This window comes from Capricornis sumatraensis, chromosome 7, assembly GCF_032405125.1.
Source record: "Capricornis sumatraensis isolate serow.1 chromosome 7, serow.2, whole genome shotgun sequence".
NCBI lineage: Eukaryota > Metazoa > Chordata > Mammalia > Artiodactyla > Bovidae > Capricornis > Capricornis sumatraensis.
This window is the reverse complement of record NC_091075.1, coordinates 98,397,479-98,422,824: the sequence shown is the minus strand read 5'-3', so window position 1 is coordinate 98,422,824 and position 25,346 is coordinate 98,397,479. Positions and strand designations below refer to the sequence as shown.

General features: G+C 38.8%; 1 protein-coding gene across 2 annotated transcripts in view; it reads left to right on the top strand.

Moving 5' to 3' along the window:
* The window catches only part of PRKG2 (protein kinase cGMP-dependent 2), a 111,234-nt gene that overhangs the window by 4,106 nt on the left and 81,782 nt on the right, over positions 1-25,346 (top strand). For both annotated transcript variants that reach the window (XM_068975224.1, XM_068975223.1), the window contains exon 2: positions 24,384-24,550. In XM_068975224.1, the coding sequence (XP_068831325.1) occupies positions 24,384-24,550 (167 nt within the window). The remainder of the gene's footprint in view (positions 1-24,383; positions 24,551-25,346) is intronic.

The window sequence follows — 25,346 nt, the reverse complement described above, 5'->3', positions numbered from 1 at the left end:
GTAAAGTTTGAATATTTTAATTCATAAATTTTGTAAGAAATAACTTTCTAGAAGTTAGAAAAGATAGGATTGGCGTTCACTGATACAATGATTATGAACAGTATCCATTGTTTGGGCTACTTTTCCAAGCAACTCCTATTAGACATTAGAGAATTTTCAGATATCAGTCAAAATGGTGCCTCCATTTATTGGGTTGGCCAAAAAGTTCATTAGAGTTTTTCTGTAAGATGGTTCAGAAAAACCCAAACTAACTTTTTGGCCAACCCGGTATTTTTATGTTCTCATGATTTATTTGTTGAACTTTATAGGGGTTTCTGGCTGAGTTCATGACTAATCTTGCCTCTGCTAATATGTGCCAACTACATTTTGGATCAGGTCCCCCTCTACACCCTCAATCTGAAAGCCATTGGGTGTCTAATTTGTCTTTTTGTCAAAAAGGCGGTCTCTGATGAGTACTTAACAATGAGCAAGAAAGTGAGGGGAGACTCCTGCAGTCAACAGCATGAGGGACATAGGCAGTACCGAGAGAAACCAGAGAACAACATCTGAGGGAAATGACACATGTGGAACGTGGAGGCTCAGATTCAGGAATTCATGAGAGACTCTCAAACCCATGTCACCACAGTCTGTGAGTTTGCAGAGGCCCCTGGGCTCAAATGTACTATAAATGGCAAGTGAACCTAAGCAATTGCCAGGCAGCCCACTCATGTCATCTCTGTGTACTTATAGGACCTGAAGGGGTTGCTTAAATGGTATAGTTACACCTCCCTGCTTTACTTGGAGGAACTTGTATGCTCTAGTGGCATTGGAGAACTCTTGACATTTGTCTTTTGCAAAATTCAAAAGGCTACTTTTTAAGATCAGGTTCTAGAATAACCCAGTGCTGTCCCAGAGAATTTTCTGCAATGACGGAAATGTCCTATAACCTGTGTTGCCTGATATAGTAGCCAATAGCATATATGCGGCTGTTGAGCCCTAGACATGTGGCCAGTGCCCTGAGGAAATGAATTTTTACTTTCAAAAAGATTAGATAACCACATGGGTCTAATGACCACTGTATTGGATACTGCATTTCTGGCTGATGTAGTTTCAACTGTAACCGCTATCTCCTGAGATTGGAATAATGACCTGGTGATGTTTGGGGAGAACTTTATAGACAAGATAAGACCTGTGTTCAGTATCATGACAGAGTCATAGAAAGTGAGAATGAGCTGGTTGAATTGGGGTGGATACCATGTCATCTTCAACTGCATAAATCTGCAATTGATCACAGTCTTTCATAGGGATGCGGCTGTGTGTCCACTGATCACTTGAGATCATCAGAAGCACACAGCCGTGTGGGCACGTAGCCCATTTTATAGGTCCTCAGCCTTACTGAACTATCATAAATCATGATGAGTCAGAGCATTACAGTATATCAAATACTCCGATCTCTGATTTAAATTTATTATGATAACTATAGAAGATTTTGGAGAAGGAAATAGCAACCTACTCCAGTGTTCTTGCCTGGAGAATCCCAGGGACGGGGGAGCCTGGTGGGCTGCCGTCTATGGGGTTGCAGAGTTGGATACGACTGAAGTGACTTAGCAGCAGTAGAAGAATAGAAAATTTAGAGCTGGAAGAACCTTAGAGGTTGTTTCATGCTTCTCCCCTATTGGAGAAGTGAGGAAACAGGTGCAGGGGAGTTGCAGAATAGGCCATGGTAAGTGGCAGAGCTGAGATTAGAACCCAAGATTCTTGACTTTGAAATCAGTTTTTTTCTCTCCAAAAGCCTCGTGTTACTTGAAAACTGGATTTTCCTCTTGGTGGATGTCAAGCTCAAAGACACTACCAAGCCAAAGAGCGGGAGAAGGAAGTATTTATTCCTTGCAGCAGTAAAGAGAACACCGGGGATATTTCTCAAAGCAGTAGGTCCCTAACAGCAAAACTGGGCAAGTTTTAAGCTAAGGGTGCCTGCGTATTTATGAACAGACTTGAGCTGCTGCTGCTGCTGCTGCTGCTGCTGCTAAGTCGCTTCAGTCGTGTCTGACTCTGTGCGATCCCATGGACTGCAGCCTACCAGGCTCCTCCTCCTATGGGATTTTCCAGGTAAGAGTACTGGAGTGGGTTGCCATTGCCTTCTCCGACAGACTTGAGTAGTGTGTGCCTATTCATGGAGGGCCTGGAGCAGAGGCAAATTCAGCACAGAGTTGAAGCAAAGACTGAGAGAGTCCTGGCTCTAGCTGATTAAAATCAACAAAGGTCAGCAAAGGTCCACATCATCATTCCTTAGGTTCCAGTCAGTCTGGTGGTTGAGACTCAAGGGAGTTTTGGATCCTGCAAAATAGTTCAAGAATGTGTTTCAGTCTGATCTTTATTTTTGAAATAGAACCTGGGAATCTTTACAACTGATTTATTGTCTCTGATATGGTTAAGTTATATTCTGGCCTGATGGAGAGCAAGGATTGGGACCAGGCTTAAATCACAAAATGGTTTAAGGCTTAAAATGTCTTCTCTTCTGTCAACAAGTGATAGCTGGTTCTCTTCTCCTAGGGGTCCCCGACCCTATCTGCTTACACATGTGTTCTTAAAGCAACCCACAAAGATTAAAAGCCTCCAGTCAGGTTAGTTTGGGCACCAGTCTGCTCTATTTTGATAGGCCCTATTCTCTGGTAGGAAGAACAATGGTGCTTCCTGGCTTCTTCCAAGCAGAGCTGAGTGGAGCTTATCCGTTTCATTAATATTCACCAGGTGCTGGATCCTCAGAGTTCAGGCCTGTGTGAAAAAGACACAGAGAATGGTTTTGATCTGGTGATACAGACTGTGATATATCTGGAGGGGCATGAATGGGTTCCAAAATGAGCACAGTGCTTCTCAAGGCTGCGAACTGAATATCAAGGGCAAAGGTGGGCAAGAAAGAGCTCAGATCGCATTTCTGTCCGTGTTTGACCTGCCTCGAACACCAAGACAACCGTGTCTCCAGAGGTCAGACCTTTTACTGAAATTAAATTTTCTGCCTATGTAGACATTGTTTAGCAAACTTCAGCACCGGCAGAACAAAATTACAAGCTCATGCAGAATGTCTGGTGGAACACAGGCAGATTAATCAGAGACATCTGGCAAGTTGCTGGTATGACTGCCTTTCACTAAGAACACTTAAACTATCATTTGAAACTATTGTTCTTCTTTGAAAAGGAAAGATAAAACAAAGACTTGCTGTTTGACTTCAGATGTTGACTCTAGTGTTGGGAAGGACAATTAGTCTCGTTTGTCACTCCCACCCCAGGAGCAGAATAGGTAAAAGTGGAACATGCTCGTGAGTCACCCTTTTAAACAAGCTATGGAAAAACAGCAAGGAAGAGTATGTTTGTTATCATTTGTTCTTCGTGTCTAAAGCAGTGCTGAACATTTCAATCTGCCTTCTAAAAATGCGGCTCTTCTACTGAGCAAAAGTATTTCCATGGAATGATCATGATTATAGTAATAACAACATTTATACATCACTAATGATATGCCAGACATCACTCTGAGTGCTTCACAAATATGGAATTATTTAATCCTCAAAGTAAACATATGAGATGTATATTAGTATTATCACAGTCATAATAGATATGATTATTATATACCATTTTATATATGAGAAAACTGAGGCATACAAAATTAAATAATTGCCTGAGGTTACACAGCTTTTACTGTTGGAAGTGGGATTCAAAACCAAGAAATGTGCTATCTATTTGAGGGACTTCCTTGGTGATCTAGTGGCTAAGACTGTGCTCCCAATGCAGGGGGCCCAGGTTCAATCCCTGGTCAGGGAACTAGGTCCTATATGCTGCAGCTAGACCCAATGCAGCCAAATAAATAAATATTAAAAAAAAAAGTCTGTTCAGAGCAAAGACTGTGTGTCACAGAACCATCTTAAATACCTTGTAATAACCTCAACTGGAAAAGAATCTGAAAAAGAACATTTATATACATATTTATATATTATATATGTATACATATACACACATGCTGAATTACTTTTGCTGTATCAGTTCAGTTCAGTTCAGTCACTCAGTCAGGTCTGATTCTTTGCGACCCCATGAACTGCAGCATGTCAGGCCTCCCTGTCCATCACCAACTCCTGGAGTTTATCCAAACTCATGTCCATTGAGTCGGTGATGCCATCCAGCCATCTCATCCTCTGTCGCCCCCTTCTCCTCCTGCCTTCAATCTTTCCCAGCATCAGGGTCTTTTCCAATGAGTCAGCTCTTCTCATCAGGTGGCCAAAATATTGGAGTTTCAGCTTCAGCATCAGTCCTTCCAATGAACACCCAGGACTGATCTCCTTTAGGATGGACTGGTTGGATCTCCTTGCAGTCCAAGGGACTCTCAAGAGTCTTCTCCAACATCACAGTTCAAAAGCATTAATTCTTCAGTGTTCAGCCTTCTTTATAGTCCAACTCTCACATCCATACATGACTACTGGAAAAACCATAGTCTTGACTAGATGAACCTTTGTGGGCAAAGTAATGTCTCTGTTTTTTAATATGCTGTCTAGGTTGGTCATAACTTTCCTTCCAAGGAGTAAGCATCTTTTAATTTCACGGCTGCAATCACCATTTGTAGTGATTTTGGAGCCCCCAAAATAAAGTCAGCCACTGTTTCCACTGTTTCCCATTCTATTTGCCATGAAGTGATGGGACTAGATGTCACGATCTTAGTTTTCTGAATGTTGAGCTTTAAGCCAACTTTTTCTCTCTCCTCTTGAACTTTCATCAAGAGGCTCTTTAGTTCTTCTCACTTTCTGCCATAAGGGTGGTGTCATCTGCATATCTGAGGTTATTTATATTTCTCCTGGCAATCTTGATTCCAGCCCAGCATTTCTCATGATGTACTCTGCATATAAGTGAAATAAGCAGGGTGACAATATACTGCCTTGATGTACTCCTTTTCCTATTTGGAACCAGTCTGTTGTTCCATGTCCAGTTCTAACTGTTGCTTCCTGACCTGCATATAGGTTTCTCAAGAGGCAGGTCAGGTGGTCTGGTATTCAAGTCAAGTATACTCCAAAAAAAGAAAAAAGTTCATTATAACAAATATACCAAAATGAAAATTAGAAGAGGGTTCTTTATATTTTAGTTGGTTGGCCTTATAAAAAATTAGATATATAGTTAGAAAGAAAGAAAGTGAAGTTGCTCAGTCATGTCTGACTCTTTGAGACCCCATGGACTGTAGCCCACCAGGCTCCTCTGTCCATGGGATTCTCCAGGCAAGCATACTGGAGTGGGTTGCCATTTCCTTCTCCAGTGATCTTCCTGACCCAGGGATTGAACCCGGGTCTCTCTCATTGCAGGCAGATGCTTTACCTACCCTCTGAGCCACCAGATAGACACATTTCTAGGTTTTTTTGGTATGGTTGCAAACAGCTCCCTGCTATTGTTATTTCTTCCTGAAAACTGTGCTTCGAGAAAGTGATGCCCTGTTATCAGTTTGCAGTGGAGGAAATTTTTGCTAAGTGTGGAAGGGAAACAAACTTTTTTTTCTTCCAAGAGGTAGTGACTTAGATGTTGCTGTTTTGAGAGGGTCTTTATTTACATTTTACATAGATTATTGAGGATTTTTAAGAGTGTATGTACAGACTTAATTATTAGTTGGACAGTTAACAACATTCATGCATATGCTTGTGACTATTGTCTTAACCTATGTCTTCAGACAAGCAAAAAAAAAAAATGAAGCTCTCAGTAAATACAAGGGAAGGAAAAAGAGAAAGGTCCAGTTGTGAGGTGATATGATGGCTGTGAAGCTGTGAGTGAAAGGATCTGGATTCTGTGTCCACTAAAAGTTGTCAGAATGCTTGAAATCAGAAGTTTATGTTTAATAGCAGTAACGTGCATTTAGACATCCAGATCAGAGCTGGCTACTCAGGAAAGGGGTGAGAAGACCAAGTGTTTGGCTAACTGCTAGAGGTCTGTAGTTTTCTGTTTATTATCTCATGGAGACTGGAGGTTGATGTTAACTTTAACCTTAGACCAAAGGTGAAATGAAAGGTCAGAGGCATTCAACAGCTTGCTCAAGGTCATCTGCTGAACCAAGTTGCCAGTGCGAATCTGCCTGGTGGGGAAAGGTGTGTTCTCTAGCACTGTGTGCAGCCTGCAAACTGAATGGCTCCCCTTGGGGTTGGGCAGTGGTGGGGGAAGGGATGGGCAGTGCTTTTCAACGTCAGCACCCAGCCCCTGTCACTTTCTACCCTGCCTTTTCTTCCTTCTCTCTAGAAGCCAAAGGGCGTGGGCTCTTCTCCCCCTGCACCTCACTGAGTCCTCTGTCAACCTCTCAAATTACCTTCAACTTGGTTTATAGTCTCACTCTGTTACTTCTCGCTTTATCCTCACATCTCCCGGTCTATCAGTCGCTAGATATTAGAGAAAATGTTTAATTACGTGTCAGGAAACATTCAAGACTCGAGGACTAATCATTGTGAAGAATCAAAAATCTAAGCGCTTTTTCTAAGTACCGAGCTAACTCAGAGCCCCCTTGCCCTCCCCTGACATTTGATATTCCGGAGTTATAGCATGTTCTGTGATGTTTTTATATTACGCAAAACCCGCAGCCATTTTTGACCCAATATCCTTGGCTGGGTAATTCCCTTTACGTCTTCAGATGAACACATTCAGTTCAATTCAACAAATGTTTACTGAGTATTGAATTCTTTAATTTTGTTCTTTTCTTTCTTAGTTCTTTTTGTCTTCTCTCTGTCATTTCTTTCACTTACATGTTTATTTTGTTTGGTCCTAATTTTCTTCCACTATCAGCATTAGACTAGTATCAGTGGCTGTAAGTACTAATTTCTAGTACCTAATATAGGCTAGGCAAGCCTGCTGGGTGAGTGTTATTGTATAAGGCTTACCAAGCATAAGTAACTAGCCCATGTTGGTCTTCAGTAGCTCCTGAAGCTGGGTAACCATCACCTAGATGCCGAGACAGCTGCCACGTAATCAGAACAACTCTGAAACCTGCACTCATTATATTTTGCCTGCTCTCTTTTTAATCTATAGGATATTTATAGCAGTTTGTGGATCTGCTTGCCTCTAAATAAGTTACTCCAGGTGAATATAGCAGGGCTGACTTTGTTTTTTTCTTTATTGGTGTATAGTTGATTTAAAATGTGTTAGTTTCTGCTGTACAGTAAAGTGAATCATTTATACATATATCCACTCTTTTTTAGATTCGTTTCCCATATAAATCATTGAAAAAGTGAAAGTGAAAGTGTTAGTTGCTCAGTTCAGTTCAGTTCAGTCGCTCAGTTGTGTCCGACTTTTTGCGACCCCATGAATCGCAGCACGCTAGGCCTCGCTGTCCATCAACTCCCGGAGTTCACTCAAACTCACGTCCATCGAGTCCGTGATGCCATCCAGCCATCTCGTCCTGGGTCGTCCCCTTCTCCTCCTGCCCCCAATCCCTCCCAGCATCAGAGCCTTTTCCAATGAGTCAACGCTCAGCCGTGTCTTATTCTGCAACTGCATGGACTATAACCTGACAGACTCCCCTGTCCATAGAGTTCTCCAGGCAAGAATACTGGAGTGGGTAACCATTTCTCTGTCTAGGGGATCTTCCTGACCCAGGCATCAAACCCAGGTCTCCTGCATTGCAGATGAAGTCTTTACTGTTTGAGCCACCAGGGAAGACCATAGTCATTGCAGAGTATTAAGCAGAGTTCCTGTGCTATACAGCAGGTCCTTATTCGGATCCTTTTATATCTAGTAGTAGGTATATGTCAATCCCAATCTCCCAATTTCTCTCTCCTTCCCCACCACCTTTCCCCCTGGTAACCAAAAGTTTGTTTTCTGTATCTGTGACTCGATTTTGGTTTTGTAAGTTCATTTCTACGATTAGATTTCACATATAAGTGATATAATTTGATGTTTGTCTTTCTCTGTCTGACTTGGTATTATCATCGCTAGGCCCATCCATGTTGCTTCAAATGGCATTGTTTCTTTCTTTTTGATGGCTGAGTAATATTCCATGGTATATATGTATCACATCTTCTTTATCCATTCCTCTGTTAAGGGACATTTGGGTTGCTTCCATGTCCTGGCTAGTGTAAATAGATAGGAGGGTTGGCTTTGAATGACTGTCCTGGGGGACTGGGCAGAGCCTGGGGGACTGGGCAGAGCCACTTATGACTTTTAAGTGTCTTCTGAAATGAGTTACTCTTTTCTGACCCATTTTTTCCTTCACACACATTTCATGCCATTCCAGACACTGCCCATTTCCTTGCTAGAGTGCCAGGAGAGAGTGTGGCAGAAATAGTGTGAATGAGAAGACAGTGGCCTTTTCTCCTAGCCTGTCCAATCAGAGAGAGGCATCATCACTGACTTCTGCCAGTGCAGTCAGTTTCCAGAGCTGCAAAGTCTGAGCAGTTTAGCTCCTATCACTGACTTTTTCTAGCATTTTAAACTGCAGTTGAATTCTCAAGAAGGGGGAAAAAATCTAAAGCCAAGGAAAAGTTTTTAGACTCTGGAAATACCTTCTATGTGAAAGATGCATTTGTTGTAATTCTCTTTTATCTAAACCTTTTTCTTTTTTAAAGTCTTAATTTAAGATAATTTGTCTGCTCCCCTCCATGCCAACTTTCCTTAGAAGCATTGCTGAGTTGTAGATTTTTCAGCGTAGTCTTGCTTGACAGAGTTTTTTGTTTTTCAAGATCTATTGTCAGGAATGGCCAGGAGATAATTTATATGTAATTCATATTAAAGTGTGAAGGATCAGGAACTCCTGATTTCCTTTTAATTCTTCTAGGAGTATTTGTTTGTCATGACACATTCATTGTAATTAGTAAATTTCAGGCACCAATTTTTATCAAGCTCTGAGAAATGTGGAAGAAAGATTGGTAGCTTCTAGTCTCTTCTCTCCAGATGAGGAGAGGAAAAAAAGAAGAAAAAAGTGAGCAGGGAAAGATACTATTTGACATTTCTTGGAACTAGAAACTCAGAGAAACTCTGGTGTGTTTGTTTTCTATTGTTGGATAACAAGTTATCACAGATGTAGCAGCTTAAAGCAGTGCATATTTGTTATCTTAGCATTTCTGTGGGTCAGGAGTCAAGGCTATGAGGTCATCTGCTCAGAGTTTCACAAGGCTGCAGTCAAGGTGTCCACCAGCTGTGTTCCTTTTTAGTGCTTTCTCTAAAAGGAGGATGTCTTTCTCTAAGCTCCAGTGATTGTTGACAGAATTCAGTGCCTTGTGGTGGTAGGACTGAGGTGCCCATTTTCTTGCTGGCTGTCAGCCAGCGGCTGCTCTCAATTCCTGCTGTGAGGTCTGCCCACAGTTCCTGGTCCCATATGTCCTACACAGGGGCCATCTAACTACTTTGGTTCACCTGGAGAATCTCTTATTACTGTTGGCTAAAAAGATGAAGTCTCATATAACATACAGTGGCCAACCCTACCATCACAGTTGCCGTATTCTGTTGGTAAGGAGCAAGTCCCAGATTCCCTCTCCACTCAAGGGGAGTGGACTACATAAGAGTATGACACCAGATGGATAGAGATCGTGGGGCCATCTTGGAATTCTGCACACCATACCAGCTCCTTTGAACCTCTGGTGTGAGATTCTCTGGCAAAGAATGTTGGCCATGCTGGATATGTAAAGCCGTAAATAAAAAGCCCAGAGTCTTGGACATGCATATTCATAGCAGCATATCCACATGATCCAGACGCCCATTGATGGATGAATAGATAAACAGAATGGAGTGTATGTATATGATGAGTTATTATTCAGCCTTAAGAGAGAGTGGGGAAACCCTTCCTTTTCATGCTACAATATGAATGAACCTTGAAGTCATTATGCTAAGTGAAATAAGTCAGCCTCAAAATAATAAATATTATTATTCCACTTTATTTTAGGTACCTAGAGAGTCAGATTCCTAGATACATAAAGTAGAATGGGTTTCCAGGGGCTGGGAGGAGTTCTTGTTTAAGTTATTGTTTAATGGGTACAGAGTTTTAGTTATTGTTTAATGGGTACAGAGTTTTAGTTTGGGAAGATGAGAAAAGTTCTAGAGATGGACAGTGGCAACAGTTGCAAAATATTGGGAATGCATTTAATGCCACTGAGCTGTGCACTTAAGAATAGTTGAGATGGTACAGATTGTGTTGTATATTTTACCACAATTGAAAAAAATAAATGCCTGAGGCTGATTTGACAGCATGTCCCTGAGTGCCAGGCTGTTTCAGATTCCATATAGGATGCTGGGAAGAAAGAATAAGAGTAATGATTGTCACTTTCCTGCATTTATTGGTTATCTTGCAAAGGACAATCAGATATAGCAAAGTCTTGTGAAAAATGAACATCAGTTGATTATTAATTAATCAGCTGCTAATTTCTTAATAGTAACTGATTGACTGCTTGTTGCACCTTCAGTAGAGGCTTATTCCCAGCACTGTGGGAAAATAGAGGGAAAAAAGCAGCTTCTGACTCCCTTGTGTTTTCTTGTTTACAGCTGTAATTCTTAAGTGCAAATGCACATTATAATCACCAGGGGAGTAGTAAAAAATACTGGTGTCCTGGTGCAACCCCGAAGGAATCTGATTAAATCGGTTTGAGGTGAGGACCCTGGGTACAGGATTTACAGATGGTCCCTTGATGATTCTAATGTGCAGTGACAATTGAGAACCATTTTTTTAATAGGAACAGGCCTTCCTGCAGCTGACCCCAGAAATATTCAATTTGACACTTTAAGAGCAATGCTCATTACCGATGTCTAAGAGAACTATTTACCATTTCTACCTAATTATCACGCAGCACAATGATGATAATGCCCATCATTGTGTGTGTCAGATTAATGGCCTTAGAAACTGTGGTTGTTTTCAACCTTTCATTGTTCAACTCTATTCTTGGATCCTCCCAGGAACTGGATCATCTGCACACATTTAAGAAAGGGAGAGAGAAATGTTGTAAGCATGAAGTAACAGTAAACATGATTAAATTACAACTGTACTTAATTACATGGGCCATATAGAGTAAGAGGGTTGACAGGAGGAAGTCATGCTCATTTTCTGATTACCCACAGAATGACCTCATCTTTTCATGCTAGCTTCTCAAATTATAAAAGTGTGCATTTGTTAGCTATTATTTCTTGTTGATTTATTACTCAAAAAGTTTTGAAAGTGAAAAGTGAAAGTGTTAGTCTCTCAGTCGTGTCCGACTCTTTGTGATCCCATGGACTGTAGCCCGCTGGGCTCCTCTGTCCATGGGGATTCTCCAGGCAGGAATACTGGAATGGGTTGCCATGTTCTCCTCTGGAGGATCTTCCCAACTCAGGGATCGAACTAGATTCATCACCATCTGAGCCACCAGAGAAGCCTTATCTTGCTTATTTTCTGTGCCTGTTTTGTGGGTGACTGGCATTTCCCATTTCCACTCTTCTCTCTGTACCCAGATTTTTTAAGCTGGAAATTAAATGTGCTTTATGTTAGTTCCGTTGAGTCCCTGCGTTGTGTCAGGTGCCATTCTGGATTTTAGGTAGAGAATGAGGAAAGGGTAGTCACACCCTTGAAGATCACAGTCTGTTTGGGGAAATTAAAATGTATTGCCGTCTTGCATAATTGATGTCCTAAGAGATGGGTATATGAAAGAGGGAAGGAGCATCATTTGCTTTGTGGGATCAAGGAAACCTGCATGGAAGAGCTGGCATTGACCTGGGTTTTGAGGAGGAGTGGATGGCTGGGAGACAAAGTAGCCTGGCACATCTGGAGGTCTGTGAGCCTGGGGTACCCTGAGCATAGGGAGGCTGAACAGGTGAGGGGTCTGGACTATCAGAAGTTTTATTCACATCATTGAAGAGTCTCCTTTAATAAATAGCAGTGGATCTCAAGTATAGTACTTTTAGAGCTGTGTTAACTCAAAGATTTTTAAGTTGCTGGTAACTTGCTGACCTATAATAGTACCACTATCACTTCTGTAATATATTTTATGTGCCAGGCCATATTCTTAGTGCTCTGTATGGTTAACTAACTTAATTCTCATAGAAATCCTATGACCTGTGGGCTGTGTTTATTGTCATTTCACAGCTGAGAAAACTTGAGATTAAGTGACTTGCCCAGGGTTCCACAACTCATAAGGGACAGAATTAGGAATCAAGCCCTGGTATTATAGCTTTTGATCTTGGGCCCTCTACAAATATGCCTTATCATATGCTTTCTATTTGTATATATGATTACGCTATGAAATGCCACACAAGTAAATTTGCCTTGGCCTTTGTGCTCACAAGAAATACTTGACAGATAAGAAAGTAGGTGGAGGCCCCTGGTCGCTACTGGGCACTGAGCTTTGTGCAAAGAAGTTTGCAAGACACATTCTATGGCCTGACAAAAACAGTGAGAACACAGGCCTGTAGTAAACAGGACCAGTGAAGGAAGATGGAGAGCCTGGCTTAACAAGAACTGTCAGTGGACTTTGACAAATTAAACTTCCTGAAGCAACCAAGAGGACAGGAATTTATTGCTTCAAAGAATGTTGATTACTTAAGTTGGGGGTATAAAAGGATTACAAAAGGATTATCAATGGACCTGCCACTGATGGGCATCAATTCGAGATCCAGCCCTATTGGAGGAACTTTGAACTGAGCATAGGATCTTTGCAGTGCTTCTTTGTGGTTTCCAGAACTTTTCCCATCCCACTCTTCCCCAGACAAAAGCATGCTATAACTACTACTATTGTCAACTACAACTATTACTGCCATTTATTGGAATGTATTGGCATCTTATCTTAGTTAAGTGCATAGTATCTGTATGACATAGGTTATGATTACTCAGCTCTTTTTACAGGGGAGAAATCTGAGGTTCAGAAAGGTTAAGTGACTTGACCAAAGTCACACAGCTAGGAGGTGGCAGAGATGGAATTTGAACCTAGGATCTTCTGCCTCCAAAGCCATATACGCATTTTAGCTTTTAAGTGAATTTTTAATTGATGTGCTCAAATCATAAAATGAGCACACCCATGTAACCTACAAACAGATCAGGAAATAGAATCTTCCTTACCAGTACCTCAGAAGCCCCTCTGCTCCCTGCAATCCCTAAACATTATCTATTTCAAACGTGTATGTGTTATGCCCCACTCTTTGTGACCTTATACATTGTAGCCCTCCAGGCTCCTCTAGCCATGGGATTCTCCAGGCAAGAATACTGGAGTAGGTTGCCATGCCCTCCTCCAGGGGATCTTCCTGGCCCAGGGATCGAACCTGTGTCTCCTGTATTGGCAGGCAGATTCTTTACCCCTACCACCACCTGGGAAGCCCACTTCAAAGGTAGCACTTGTATTATCAAATATTACTATGCCTATTTTTTAACTTTATGTTAATGGAATTATAGAGCATGGACTCTATGGAGTCTGACTTCTTTAGGTTATATACTGAGAGTCATTTATGATGTTGTGTGTGGCAACGTTTCGCTATTATCATTGCTTTATAGTGCTTGTTGCATGACTGTGCCACAGTTTATCAGTTTTACTTATTGATAGACATTCGGTTGATTCTGGTGTTGAGCAAATTTAAATAATGCTTCCATGAGCAGTTTTGCACATGTCTTTTTATTTATATATGATTCATGATGGGTATATACCTAGAAGTGGGCTTCCCAGGTGACTCAGTGGTAAAGAATCCACCTGCCAAGCAGGAGACGTGGGTTTGATTCCTGGGTCCAGAAGATTCCCTGGAGAAGAAAATGGCAACCCACTCCAGTATTCTTGCCTGGGAAATCCCATGAACAGAGGAGCCTGGTGGGCTGTAATCAATTCATAGGGTAGCAAAGAGTCAGACACAATTTAACAACTAAACAACCACGAAAACACTTAGGAGTGGAATTTCTGGGTGGTACATTTTATCTAAGTTCACATTTAATATAGATTGCCAAATACTGTGAGCAGTTTTCCAGAATGGTTGAACATACCCTACCAGCACTGTATGAGTGTTGTTACTCTCCATCGTCACTGGTATTTAGCATTGCTTTCATTTTAGCTGTTCTGGTGGGTATGTTTATGGCGGGTTTATGTTGTGCTATCTCACTGTGGCTTTGACTTGCTTTTTCTTGATATTTAACACAGGTGAACGCTTTTTAATTTATGCATTCTCCATTGATGTCTGCTTCCCCCTGTAGCTTTGTAGTACAACTGTTGCCATAAATCAAGTATCTATGTATGTTTGGATGGCTTTTTGGTCTCTCTGTGCAGGTCCAAAGGTCTTTTTGTCCATCCTTGTGCCAAGAGTATAGTCTCTCAATTATTTTGATTAATAATAATTCTCGATATCCATTACTTTAAGTCTTTTAGTTTTGTTATTGTTCTTCAGTGTTGTAATGGCTATTCTTGGGCTTTCTTATGACTAAGAATTTTAGAAATTGCTTGTCAATTTTCATGAAAGTTTTTTTTAGGATGTTTATTGAGATTTCATTGATCCTGATCAATTTGAATACAATAGACATCATTTAAAAAATTGTCTTCTCATTCATGATCTGCTAATATGCCTCCATTTATTTAGATATTCTTTCATTTCTCTTATTTTGTACTTTGTATAAGGCTTACACATTTTGTTATATATATATAATCTTATTTGGTTGATATTTTTGATCTTTTAAAAATGATGTCATTTAAAAATTTGCATTTTTACTTTGCTTTTGGGATATAGAAATACAACTGAATTTGCTTATTGACCTTGAATCCAGCAAGATTCTTGAAATCAGTTATTAATTTTGATGGTTTTACCTGTACATTCTTTTGAGTTTTCCATTTATATAACCATGTCTTTTGGAAAGAATGGAAGTTTTATTACTTCTTTTCCTGTGTTTATATTTTTGATACGTTTTTTCCCTTTTTGATTCTTTTATTCTCTTTGTATTAAATTTGCTCAGACTCTATTCTGGGTGAAATTGAAGTGTCTCATTTCTAATATCTGAAGGAAAGCATTTCCAGAAGATGATATGATACTTTCTGTTTTTGTTTTGTTTTACAGATATTTTTAAAAAATCAGATTAAGAAAATTCCCTTCTATTCCTAATTTACTAAGTGCTTTTTTTTTAAAAAAAATTAAAACATATACAGGTGTTTAATTTTATCAAATACTTTTTCTTCATTCAATAAGAGTTTGCTATGTATTTTACTCCTTTGCCCTTTTCATGTGGTTAATTATGTTGATTTTTAGTCTGGTCTAGATGCATTTGTTTTTGACCTTTGTACCTATCTTTATTAGGGACTCTGTGCGACCCCATAGATGGCAGCCCACCAGGCTTCCCTGTCCCTGAGATTCTCCAGGCAAGAACACTGGAGTGCGTTGCCATTCCCTTCTCCATTATTAGGGATATTAACCTTTAATTTTTCCTGTAATATGGGTTTTTGTTATTAGGCCATTCTTGCATTAAAAAATAAGTTGGAAATTTTTTCTTTTTTCTATTTTCTGGAAAGGATTATATAAGCTTAATAATATTTTTTCCTTAAATATCTGGAAAACTTAAAGATAATGTCACCTAGGTCTAGAATTTTCTTTGTGGAATAGTTTTTATCTATTTATTGCTTATCAGATTTTCTCTCTCTTTTTTTTTTTAAATTTCAATGTGGGTATACTATATTTTTCTAGGGAATTTTCTTTTAATCTAAAATTTAAAAATAGTTATTTATATTATCCCTTCATTTTTCATATCTGTGGTATCTACAGTGATGTCTCTTTTCTCATTTCCAACATTGGCAATTATTCTTTCTCCGTAACCTCCTAACCTTCCCCACCCCACCCCATTCTCCATGAATTTATCAAGTCTATTAGACTTTTCAAATAAAGTATTTTGAGTTGTTTTGATTCTCTTCATTGCACTTTTTCTTTTTGTGTCATTTTCTGCTTCTTTTTTTGTTACTTCCTTTCCCTGTTTATAAACTCAGTTGCTTTTCTTTTTTTAGCTCTTTAAATCACTTTCACTTAAGTTGCTCATTTTTAATTTTTTTTTGTAAGCTATTTAATAATGTAAGTTTTCCTCTTAGTTTTGAATTAACTGAATCCCACAAGTTTTGAAAAATCACATTTTTATCATTTATTTCAAAATTTTATCTGGCTTCTTTATGATTTAATCTTTCTTAATCAGTGGGCTGTTCAGAAATATATTACTCAGTTCTCAAACATTTGAGGATTTTTTGATTATTTTTTATTGATTTTGTCTCTGATCGCTAGCTTAAATTTTTAGCTTTTATTGTTTTCAAAGAATATGCTTGTATTATTCAATCTTGTGAAATTTGTTAAATTTGCTTTATGATCCTCATATGGTCAGTTCTCATGAAGGTTCCACGTGTAATTGAAAAGAATGTGTATTCTGGGTTTGTTGGAGTACAGCTTTTTAAAATGTCAATTAGGTCAAGAGATTAAGTAAAGTTTGATAGTCAAGTGTTTAGATCTTCTATTTTCTAACTCATTTTTGCCTGCTTATTCTATTGATTACTTAGAGGGATGTATTAAATCTCCCAAAATGGTTGTGTTTGTCTATTTTTTCTTTTAATTTTGTCAGTTATTCTTTTTGTCAATTTGATGATATCTAATTAGATGGATAAAGATTTAAAATATATGTATCTTGCCAATGCTATCAATATAACATATTGCTCTTTATTTCTAGAAATAATATCTTTCATTAAAGCCTACTTTCCCATATCAAGGAAAATTTTCTTTACATAGACAGAACTTGTTTTATTGTGCATTCACTTTATTGCACTTTAAGATATTGCATTTTTTACATATTGAAAATTTGTGACAACCCCGTGTCCATCAAGTCTATAGGTGCCCCATTTTTCCAACAGTTTGCTCACTTCATATCTTTGCATCACAGTTTGATAATTCTCACAGTATTTCAAACTTTTTATTTCTGTATTTGTTATGATGATCTGTGATCAGTGATCATTAATATTACTACTATGAGTTACTGAAGACTCAGATGATGGTTAGCATGTTTTTGCAAGAAAGTATTTTTTAATTAATGTGTGTAGATATTTTTTAGATGTAATGCTATTGCACACTTAATAGTCTACAATATAGTGTAAAGATAGCTTTTATATGCTCTGATAAACCAAAAAATTTACGTGACTCACTTTGTTACAATATTTGTTTTATTGTGGCTGTCTGGAACTGAACCTGCGATATCTCTGTGGTATGCCTATAATTGGGCTTCCATGGTGGCTCAGACTGTAAAGAATCTGTCAGTAATGCAGAAGACTGGAATTTGATCCTTGGGTCAGGAAGATCTCCTGGAGAAGGAAATGGCTACCTACTCCAGTATTCTTGCCTGGAGAATTCCATGGACAGGGGGCTTTGGCGAGCTACAATCCATAGGGTTGCAAAGAGTTGGACACAACTGAGTGACTTTTACACACCCATGCCTATAGTTGGTGTTTACATAGTATATCATTTTCTGCCTTTCTATTTTCTTTAAGGTATACCTCTTATAAGCAACATATACTTGGTATTTTCTTTCTTTTTTTTTTTTTTTATCAATCTGACAACCTGGTCTTTTAATTGAGATAGTTAATGTATTTATATTTAATGTAAATAAAAATGTTTGGGTTTAACTTTAGCATCTTACTATTGTTGTTTCACTTTGTTTCACTTTGATTTCTTTTTTCTCTACCTCCCATTTTCTTGAATTAATTAAGTATATTTATTATTCCATTTTCCCTTCTGTTAGCTTTCTAGTTGGAGAAGGCAATGGCACCCCACTCTGGTACTCTTGCCTGGAAAATTTCATGGGCGGAGGAGCCTGGTAGGCTGCAGTCCATGGGGTCCTGAAAAGTCGGACAGGACTGAGGGACTTCACTTTCACTTTTCACTTTCATGCATTGGAGAAGGAAATGGCAACTCACTCCAGTGTTCTTGCCTGGAGAATCCCAGGGACGGGGGAGCCTGGTGGGCTGCCGTCTATGGGGTTGCACAGAGTCGGACACGACTGAAGAGACTTAGCAGCAGCAGCAGCAGCAGCAGCTTTCTAGTTAAACATTCTTAGACTAATCTTGTAGGAATTACCCAAATTGTAACATTCATTCTTAATTTATTCAATTTCCAATATAGATTAATACTTTTATCAATACCGAGACCTTAAATTTATATTAACTCCATTTTCTGATCATGCAATTTCGGCTCTTGTTTTCATACATTTATCATGTATTGCAAACTCTACAAGGTATTATTCTTATTTTTAAAATATTTACTTTTATTTATTTGGCTGTACCAGGTCTTATGAATAGTTGTGGCTTGTGAGATCTTTTACCTGTGGCATGCAAACTCTTAGCTGCAGCATGTGGGATCTAGTTCACTGACCAGGAATTCAACCCAGGCCCCCTGCATTGGGAGCACTGAGTCTTAGCCCCTTGACTACCAGGGAAGCCCCCTCTACAAGGTATTATTTTTATTCTTTTATGAAGATGAGTTTCCTTTAGTCACACACACTTTACTTTTCCCATTGTTTCTTTCCTCTAACATCTGGGATCATTTTTGTTCTGTTAAGTCTGTTGCCAGTGGAATTGTATTTGGAATATGTATTCATTTTCCTTTAATTTTTAAAGGCTCTTTTCACTGAGTAAAGATATTGAACTAGGCACTCTGAAGCACTTTGAAGATATTCCATTGTCTTTTGGTCTCCATAATTTATGTTGGCGAGTAAGTCAGTCCTATTATCGGCCATTTGAAGGTAATAATGCCCGTTTTCTCCAACTGCTTTATAGATTTTCCTTTTGTATTGGTTTTCAATAATTTGGCTATGATGGGACTAAATATGCTTTTTTATGTATATATTTTATTTGGCATTTGTTGCACATCTTGTCCATAGCTTGATACATTTTCACTGATTTAAGAAAATTCTTAGATATGATGTTTTCATAGATTGTTTCAGACTAATTTTTTCCCTTCTTTGGGGCCCAGTTGGTGGCTCAGATGGTAAAGTGTCTGTCTACAATGCTGGAGACCCGGGTTCAATCCCTGGTTTGGGAAGATCCCCTGGAGAAGGAAATGGCAATCCACTCCAGTACTATTGCCTGGAAAATTCCATGGACAGAGGAGCCTGGTAGGCTGTAGTCCATGGGGTTGCAAAGAGTTGGACACGACTGAGCGACTTCACTTTCACTTTCTTTACATATATGCTCAACTTCTCTATCATGCCTTATATGTCTCCTATATTTTGCTTTTGATTTTATTGTTCTTCTTTCTATCCTAGATTCGATCCAGTCTTCTATCTGGATATATTCTGCCTGCCCATATTCATTTTCTAATCTTTATCAGCTGTGATTTATTAGATTTTAAACCCATCTATTGAGTTGTAAACTTCAGGTATTATATGTTTAAATTCTAGAATCTCTATATGATTCATAAAAAGATTCATTTTCTCAGTTGACATTTTCTATTTTGCCCTTGATTGTCTTAAACATAGTTATACTAAAGGTTTACCTGATACGTACAATTTTTTAATCTACTGTGGATCTGTTTCTGTTATCTTTTTCCTCTTCATCTTCATCCATTTGATCTTTTCTCCTGGTATGCTTGGTAATTTTTTATGTCATGCCAGGTATTCCATATAGAAAAAAAGTAAAGAAAATTTGAGCCCTAGATTTTGTGAACATCCTTACAGAAAGATTTACCTTTGCTTCTCACAGGCAGTTAAGCAAGGACAAATAATTTTAGCCAAAATAGTATTTGTAGTTTTAAAGTTAGTTTGTTTTCTTTTTTTTATTCCTGTTTGCGTTAGTCTTTACTTCTAGGTTATAGCTCTTTTGATGTCCCATCTGTAATCCTAGGTTTACTAGGATCTATCTTGGTGTGTCTTAAACACTGACTTGTGTCTTCCAAGCTCTTTGAGGCTGCCAAAACTCTGCTCAGTGCTGCCTACAAATCAGTAAATGCCTTAGAGGGAAAAGAAGAGGTGAATGTCAAGTTCATGTTCTCTTGTTGATTATCCTTCATCAAGCTGTTTCTGTGTTGATAGGTCTCCAATGCTATCAAGCAGGTTTGTAAATATATATTTCAATCAGCTTTTATACTTGTTTTATGTGAGCAGGGAGAGTGTGCTTATAATGGCTGGCCTATATCATAGTTAGAGAAAGAGTGGCAAAGTTCATACAGTTAATCACTATTGTATGTAGCTTCATAAACAGATAATTCAAGATAAGACTCACTTGTCCAAGAATTTATGAATTACTTTGGAGAAAAACTCATAGAACTCTTTTCTAAAAGAATATTGCAATGTGTTTATGTACTAAACTAAGTTAAAAGGATCTAGAAACTCTTTGAGGCTATCAGTTCAGTTCAGTCACTCAGTCATGTTCAACTCTTTGTGACCCCATGAATTGCAGCACGCCAGGCCTCCCTGTCCATCATCAACTCCCAGGGTTCACTCAAACTCACATCTATCAAGTCGGTGATGCCATGGACCATGCTTAATTGCTTTTTATGTCTTTAGTAAATGCTTAGTAAATTTGTTGAGGTGAATGGGCATGAAAACACGTATTCTAGGAGTTTGGGATAGAATATAAAGGGTGTGTGAGCTACTGTATGCAGGCAGCATCGGTCATAAGGGGTTTCCTGTTAGATGTATAATATTTGGTAGGTCGAGGGGAAAAGAAACTCAGTTCCAGGAGAAAACATGTGCCAAGTCTGAGGATGAAGCTGGCAGGCATAGGAGACAATGAGGTTACCAATGTATCTGTAACAAAGGATTTGTTTTAGGGAGTAAGTACTGGATGTATAGAGTGGATGCATGTGATAAGAAATGTGGGAATACCACATTGTGGGATGTTGATTTTCTTCTATGGGCAAAAGGCTTTTCATAATACTTCCATGCAATGTTAATAGAAGCTAAGCCAAACAAAGAAATAAAGAAGACGTTGAGGTTTGGAAAACATTGATTTAAACAGATTTGTTTACTGTAGGATTTCTTTGAAACTTTAAAGTGTGCATGGTGAATTCCCAAAATTGTCTAAACTCAAAAAATTTTTGTTTATAAAGGAACAGTGCTTCTGGGAACATGTTTTGGGAAATTGGGATATGTGGGCATTGAAGAAATACTTGCTGGAATATGACACCGCATGAAAGGCTTGTGAAAGTTGGAGCTTTTATGGTATTTTTCACAGATTTCCCCCAAGAAGAACATCTTGCAAAAGTCTTTTTTTCACTTTATATGAATTGAGTGAATTAGTGATTTTAGTGGATAAAGGAAGAAAGAGATCAGAGTGAAGTCAGTTTTTTACAAAAATTAATCTGATAGAGTTGGACTATAAGGAAAGCAGAGCGCCAAAGAATTGACGCTTTTGAACTGTGGTGTTGGAGAAAACTCTTGAGAGTTCCTTGAACTGCAAGGAGATCCAACTAGTCCATCCTAAAGGAAATCAGTCCTGAATATTCATTGGAAGGACTGATGCTGAAGCTGAAACTCTAATCCTTTGGCCACCTGATTTGAAGAACTGACTCATTTGAAAAGAACCTTGATGCTGGGAAAGATTGAGGGCAGGAGGAGAAGGGGATGACAGAGGATGAGATGGTTGGATGGCATCATGAGTTTGAGTAAACTCCGGGAGTTGGTGATGGACAGGGAGCAGTCCATGGGGTTGGAAAGAATCGGACACGACTGAGCGACTGAACTGACTGAACTGAATCTGATAGTGTGGTATAGTATATGCTTGTGTGTGTGTTTTTTTTTTAACCACATTTTTCCCAAAATTAATCTGATAGTGTAGTATAGGATGGACTACAGGGGTAAGTACCACTTACAGGGGTAAGTAATTACCATGAAATTAAAACACGCTTGCTCCTTGGAAGAAAAGCTATGACCAACCTGGACAGCTTATTAAAAAACAGAGACCTTACTTTGCTGATAAAGGTCTGTCTAGTCAAAGCTATGGTTTTTCTAGTAGTCGTGTATGGATGTGACAGTTGGATCATAAAGAAAGCTGAGTGCCAAAAAATTGATTCTTTTGAACTGTGGTGTTGGAGAAGACTCTTAAGAGTCCCTTGGATGGCAAGGAGATCAAACCAGTCCATCCAAAAGGCAATCAGTCCTGAATATTCATTGGAAATACTGACGCTGAAGCTTAAACTCCAATACTTTGGCCACCTGATGCGAAGAACTTCATTGGAAAAGACTTTGATGCTGGGAAAGATTGAAGGCAGGAGGAGAAGGGGGTGACAGAGGATAAGATGGTTGAATGACATCACTGATTCGATAGGCATGAGTTTAATTAAGCTCCGGAGTTGGTGATGCACAGGGAAGCCTGGTGCGCTGCAGTTCATGGGGTCTCAAAGAGTCAGACACGACTGAGTGCCTGAACTGACTGACACGGGTAAGAAATTAGAAGCTGAAAAACCGAAAGGAAGCTGTTAAAATTATCCAGACCTAAGAATTTTTTTCTTGGATATGGTGACATCCTTGGAAGTGGAAACTAATGTGGATAACAGTATATTTTGTAAAGAGAACTTGCAAGATTTGGTGATAGATTAAATGAAAGAGGAAGGAAGTTTTCAAGGTACTCTGAGAGTCTGGATGACTCTGAAGCTGATGGAGTCACTATAGGGAAGAAGGAACTTCTATACGAGAGTGTTTTGTTTCCTTCATGGAGCCTGTGGCTTGATGAAGAGGATCATAAAGTACTAATTCCATGAACTTTTACTTTGGGTTGGAGAACCTTCTTTCTTTCTTTTGTTTTAAATTTGGCTGCACCATGAGGCATGTGAGGTATTAGCTCCCCAACCAGGGATTGAACCCTGGGCCCTGGCAGTAAAAGTGCTGAATCCTAACCACTGGACTCCCAGACAAATCCCTTGAGAACTTGCTGTGTAGAAAAGAACACAACTTTTAAACACAAAGCTAGGGATGGGAGAGAATTTGAATGAAAAATACAGGAAAAAACTCTGATTAAAACAAGACAAAACAAAACACTGTATTTGAGTGAAAGCAAATACATTGTGTAAAGTTTCTCACCTAGCCCACAAGGCAACTTTTCTTCTAGCACATAATTCTAAGATAACTACCAATAAAATATGCTAATTAGAACATTTGAAATATCTGGTGACGATGATTAGGTAATTGCTTTGAGCTACTTCTTTTCCGAAAGAAACTGAAGTGTTCTAGGATTATCAACAAGTGGACTTCTGATTTGGGGACTAAATATGCTGTGAGACTGTAAATGTAGTTCTGTCTAGTCTAGGCATACTAAAGAGTCAAAACATAAGCAAAACCAAACTATCACCATCACGGTCTATGTCTGATCAAACCTTATGAGTCCCAGGGGAGGCGACTTCTCCAGCTCAGAAAGAGATGGAATGGAATCAGCACAGACTTCAGACTCATAGACTTAGATTTAAATCCTGGGAGGGGGGCAAAATAGTTGCTTTTCAACTTTTAGTCTGTGTGTGCATGCTCAGTCCTTTAGTGGTGTCTGACTCTTTGCTACCCTATGGACTGTAGCCTGCCAGGCTCCTCTGTCCATGGGATTCTCCAGGCAAGAATACTGGAATGGATTGCCATGCCCTCCTTGACCCAGGGATCGAACTGCAATCTCTTAAGTCTCCTGCATTTGACAGGCAGGTTCTTTACTGCTAGTGCCACCTGGGAAGCCCAGCTTTCAGTCTACTTATCTAAAAGTAGAAATAGTCACTATCTCACAGAATAGTAGTGAGGGTTAAATAAGATAAAAATGACTAGCACCATGGGAATTGGGTATGTATATACACTAATGAACGAGTACTGTGTTATAGTCTCTTACATAACCTTCTGTCTATCAAATAGACCTGCCTGTTTTCCATTTAAAAATCATATGTCCATTAGTATTGCACCTAGAGATCTTGAAGGTTGCTACATTTGTGATGATGACAATTCAGAGTGATGATAAAATTGATTTCATCATGATTAACAGAAAAATATTCAAAAATATTTTCAAAGGATTTCCACATAATGAATGGTAGTTATAAGGGTCAAGTGTTGGTGGAGCTAGAAAAGACTTTTTGTCCTTGCTGGAAAAGTTGTAAATTATTGTTTTTGTTATTCAGTTGCTAAGTCGTGTCTGACTCTGGTGCCCCGTGGACTGCAGCACACCAGGCTTCCCTGTCCTAAAACTGTCTCCTAGGGTTGGCTGAAACTCATGTTCATTGAGTTGGTGATGCCATCCAACCTTCTTATCCTCTGTCACCCCCTTCTCCTCCTGCCATCAGTCTTTCCCAGCATCAGGGTCTTTTCCAATGAGTCTGCTCTTCGCATCAGTTAGCCAAAGTATTGGTGCTTCAGCTTCAGCATCAGTCCTTCCAATGAATATTCAGGGTTGAAATCCTTTAGGATCGACTGGTTAAAGTTGTAAACACATGGGTAGTAATATTAAGAATAAAAATGTTTTTCACTAATTGTAATTCAACATTTCCTTTCCATTACATCAGTGAGAAGAAGCTCATTACAGATGCCCTTAATAAAAATCAATTTCTGAAGAGATTGGATCCTCAACAGATCAAAGACATGGTGGAATGCATGTATGGGAGAAACTACCAGCAAGGGAGCTACATTATTAAGCAAGGAGAACCAGGAAACCATATCTTTGTACTGGCAGGTGGGTTTCACAGATTTTTAGTTGTCATATAACAAATATTTGCCTATTGTTTGATGATGTTTTTGCACATATTTATAAAAATGCAAAATTGGTTGTTCTATTTGTAGAAAATATAACAGATTGAGTTAATGAAATAATAATATTTGTTGGTCAAATCATCCTGATGTTAATAATTAATATTTATAGAATGCTTTCTATATGTCCAGCATCCTACTGAGTATTTAATAGAGAGATCTCATTTCAGCTCACTAATTCTGTTAGGCAAGTGCTAATATCTTCATATTACTAATGTGGACTATGTCACAGAAAGGTTAAGTAACTTACCCAAGGCCACACAGCTCATTAGTGGTAGAGACAGAATGCAAATTTAACAATCTGATTTGAAAGTTAATGCTTATTAATCACAGTGACACTTCAGAAAGGTGTTTTAGAATATTCAGAATACCACTGCTTGTGCTGGCTTTTTACACTGTTGTACCATGAAAAAGAAAACAGTTATTTTTGTGGCTCTGTTAAATAGTTTGGTTATACACCAATGATTTCAAAAGATCATTTAGTTGCATTTAACCAACAGCTGGACTTCCTATGTGGCGCACACAATAGATAAGTCAAATGAAATGCCTTAAGATTAAGGCTGGTGTATTTAGAACCATTTAAAGGAATTCCTCCATACCCAATCACTTGAACATGCTTCCATGCTAGGTAGATCATAATAGTTAGAAGGAAAAGAATTTATTTCTCAGATGCATGTCAAATGCATATCAAATCTTGTAGTGGAATTCAACAATGTTTTTTT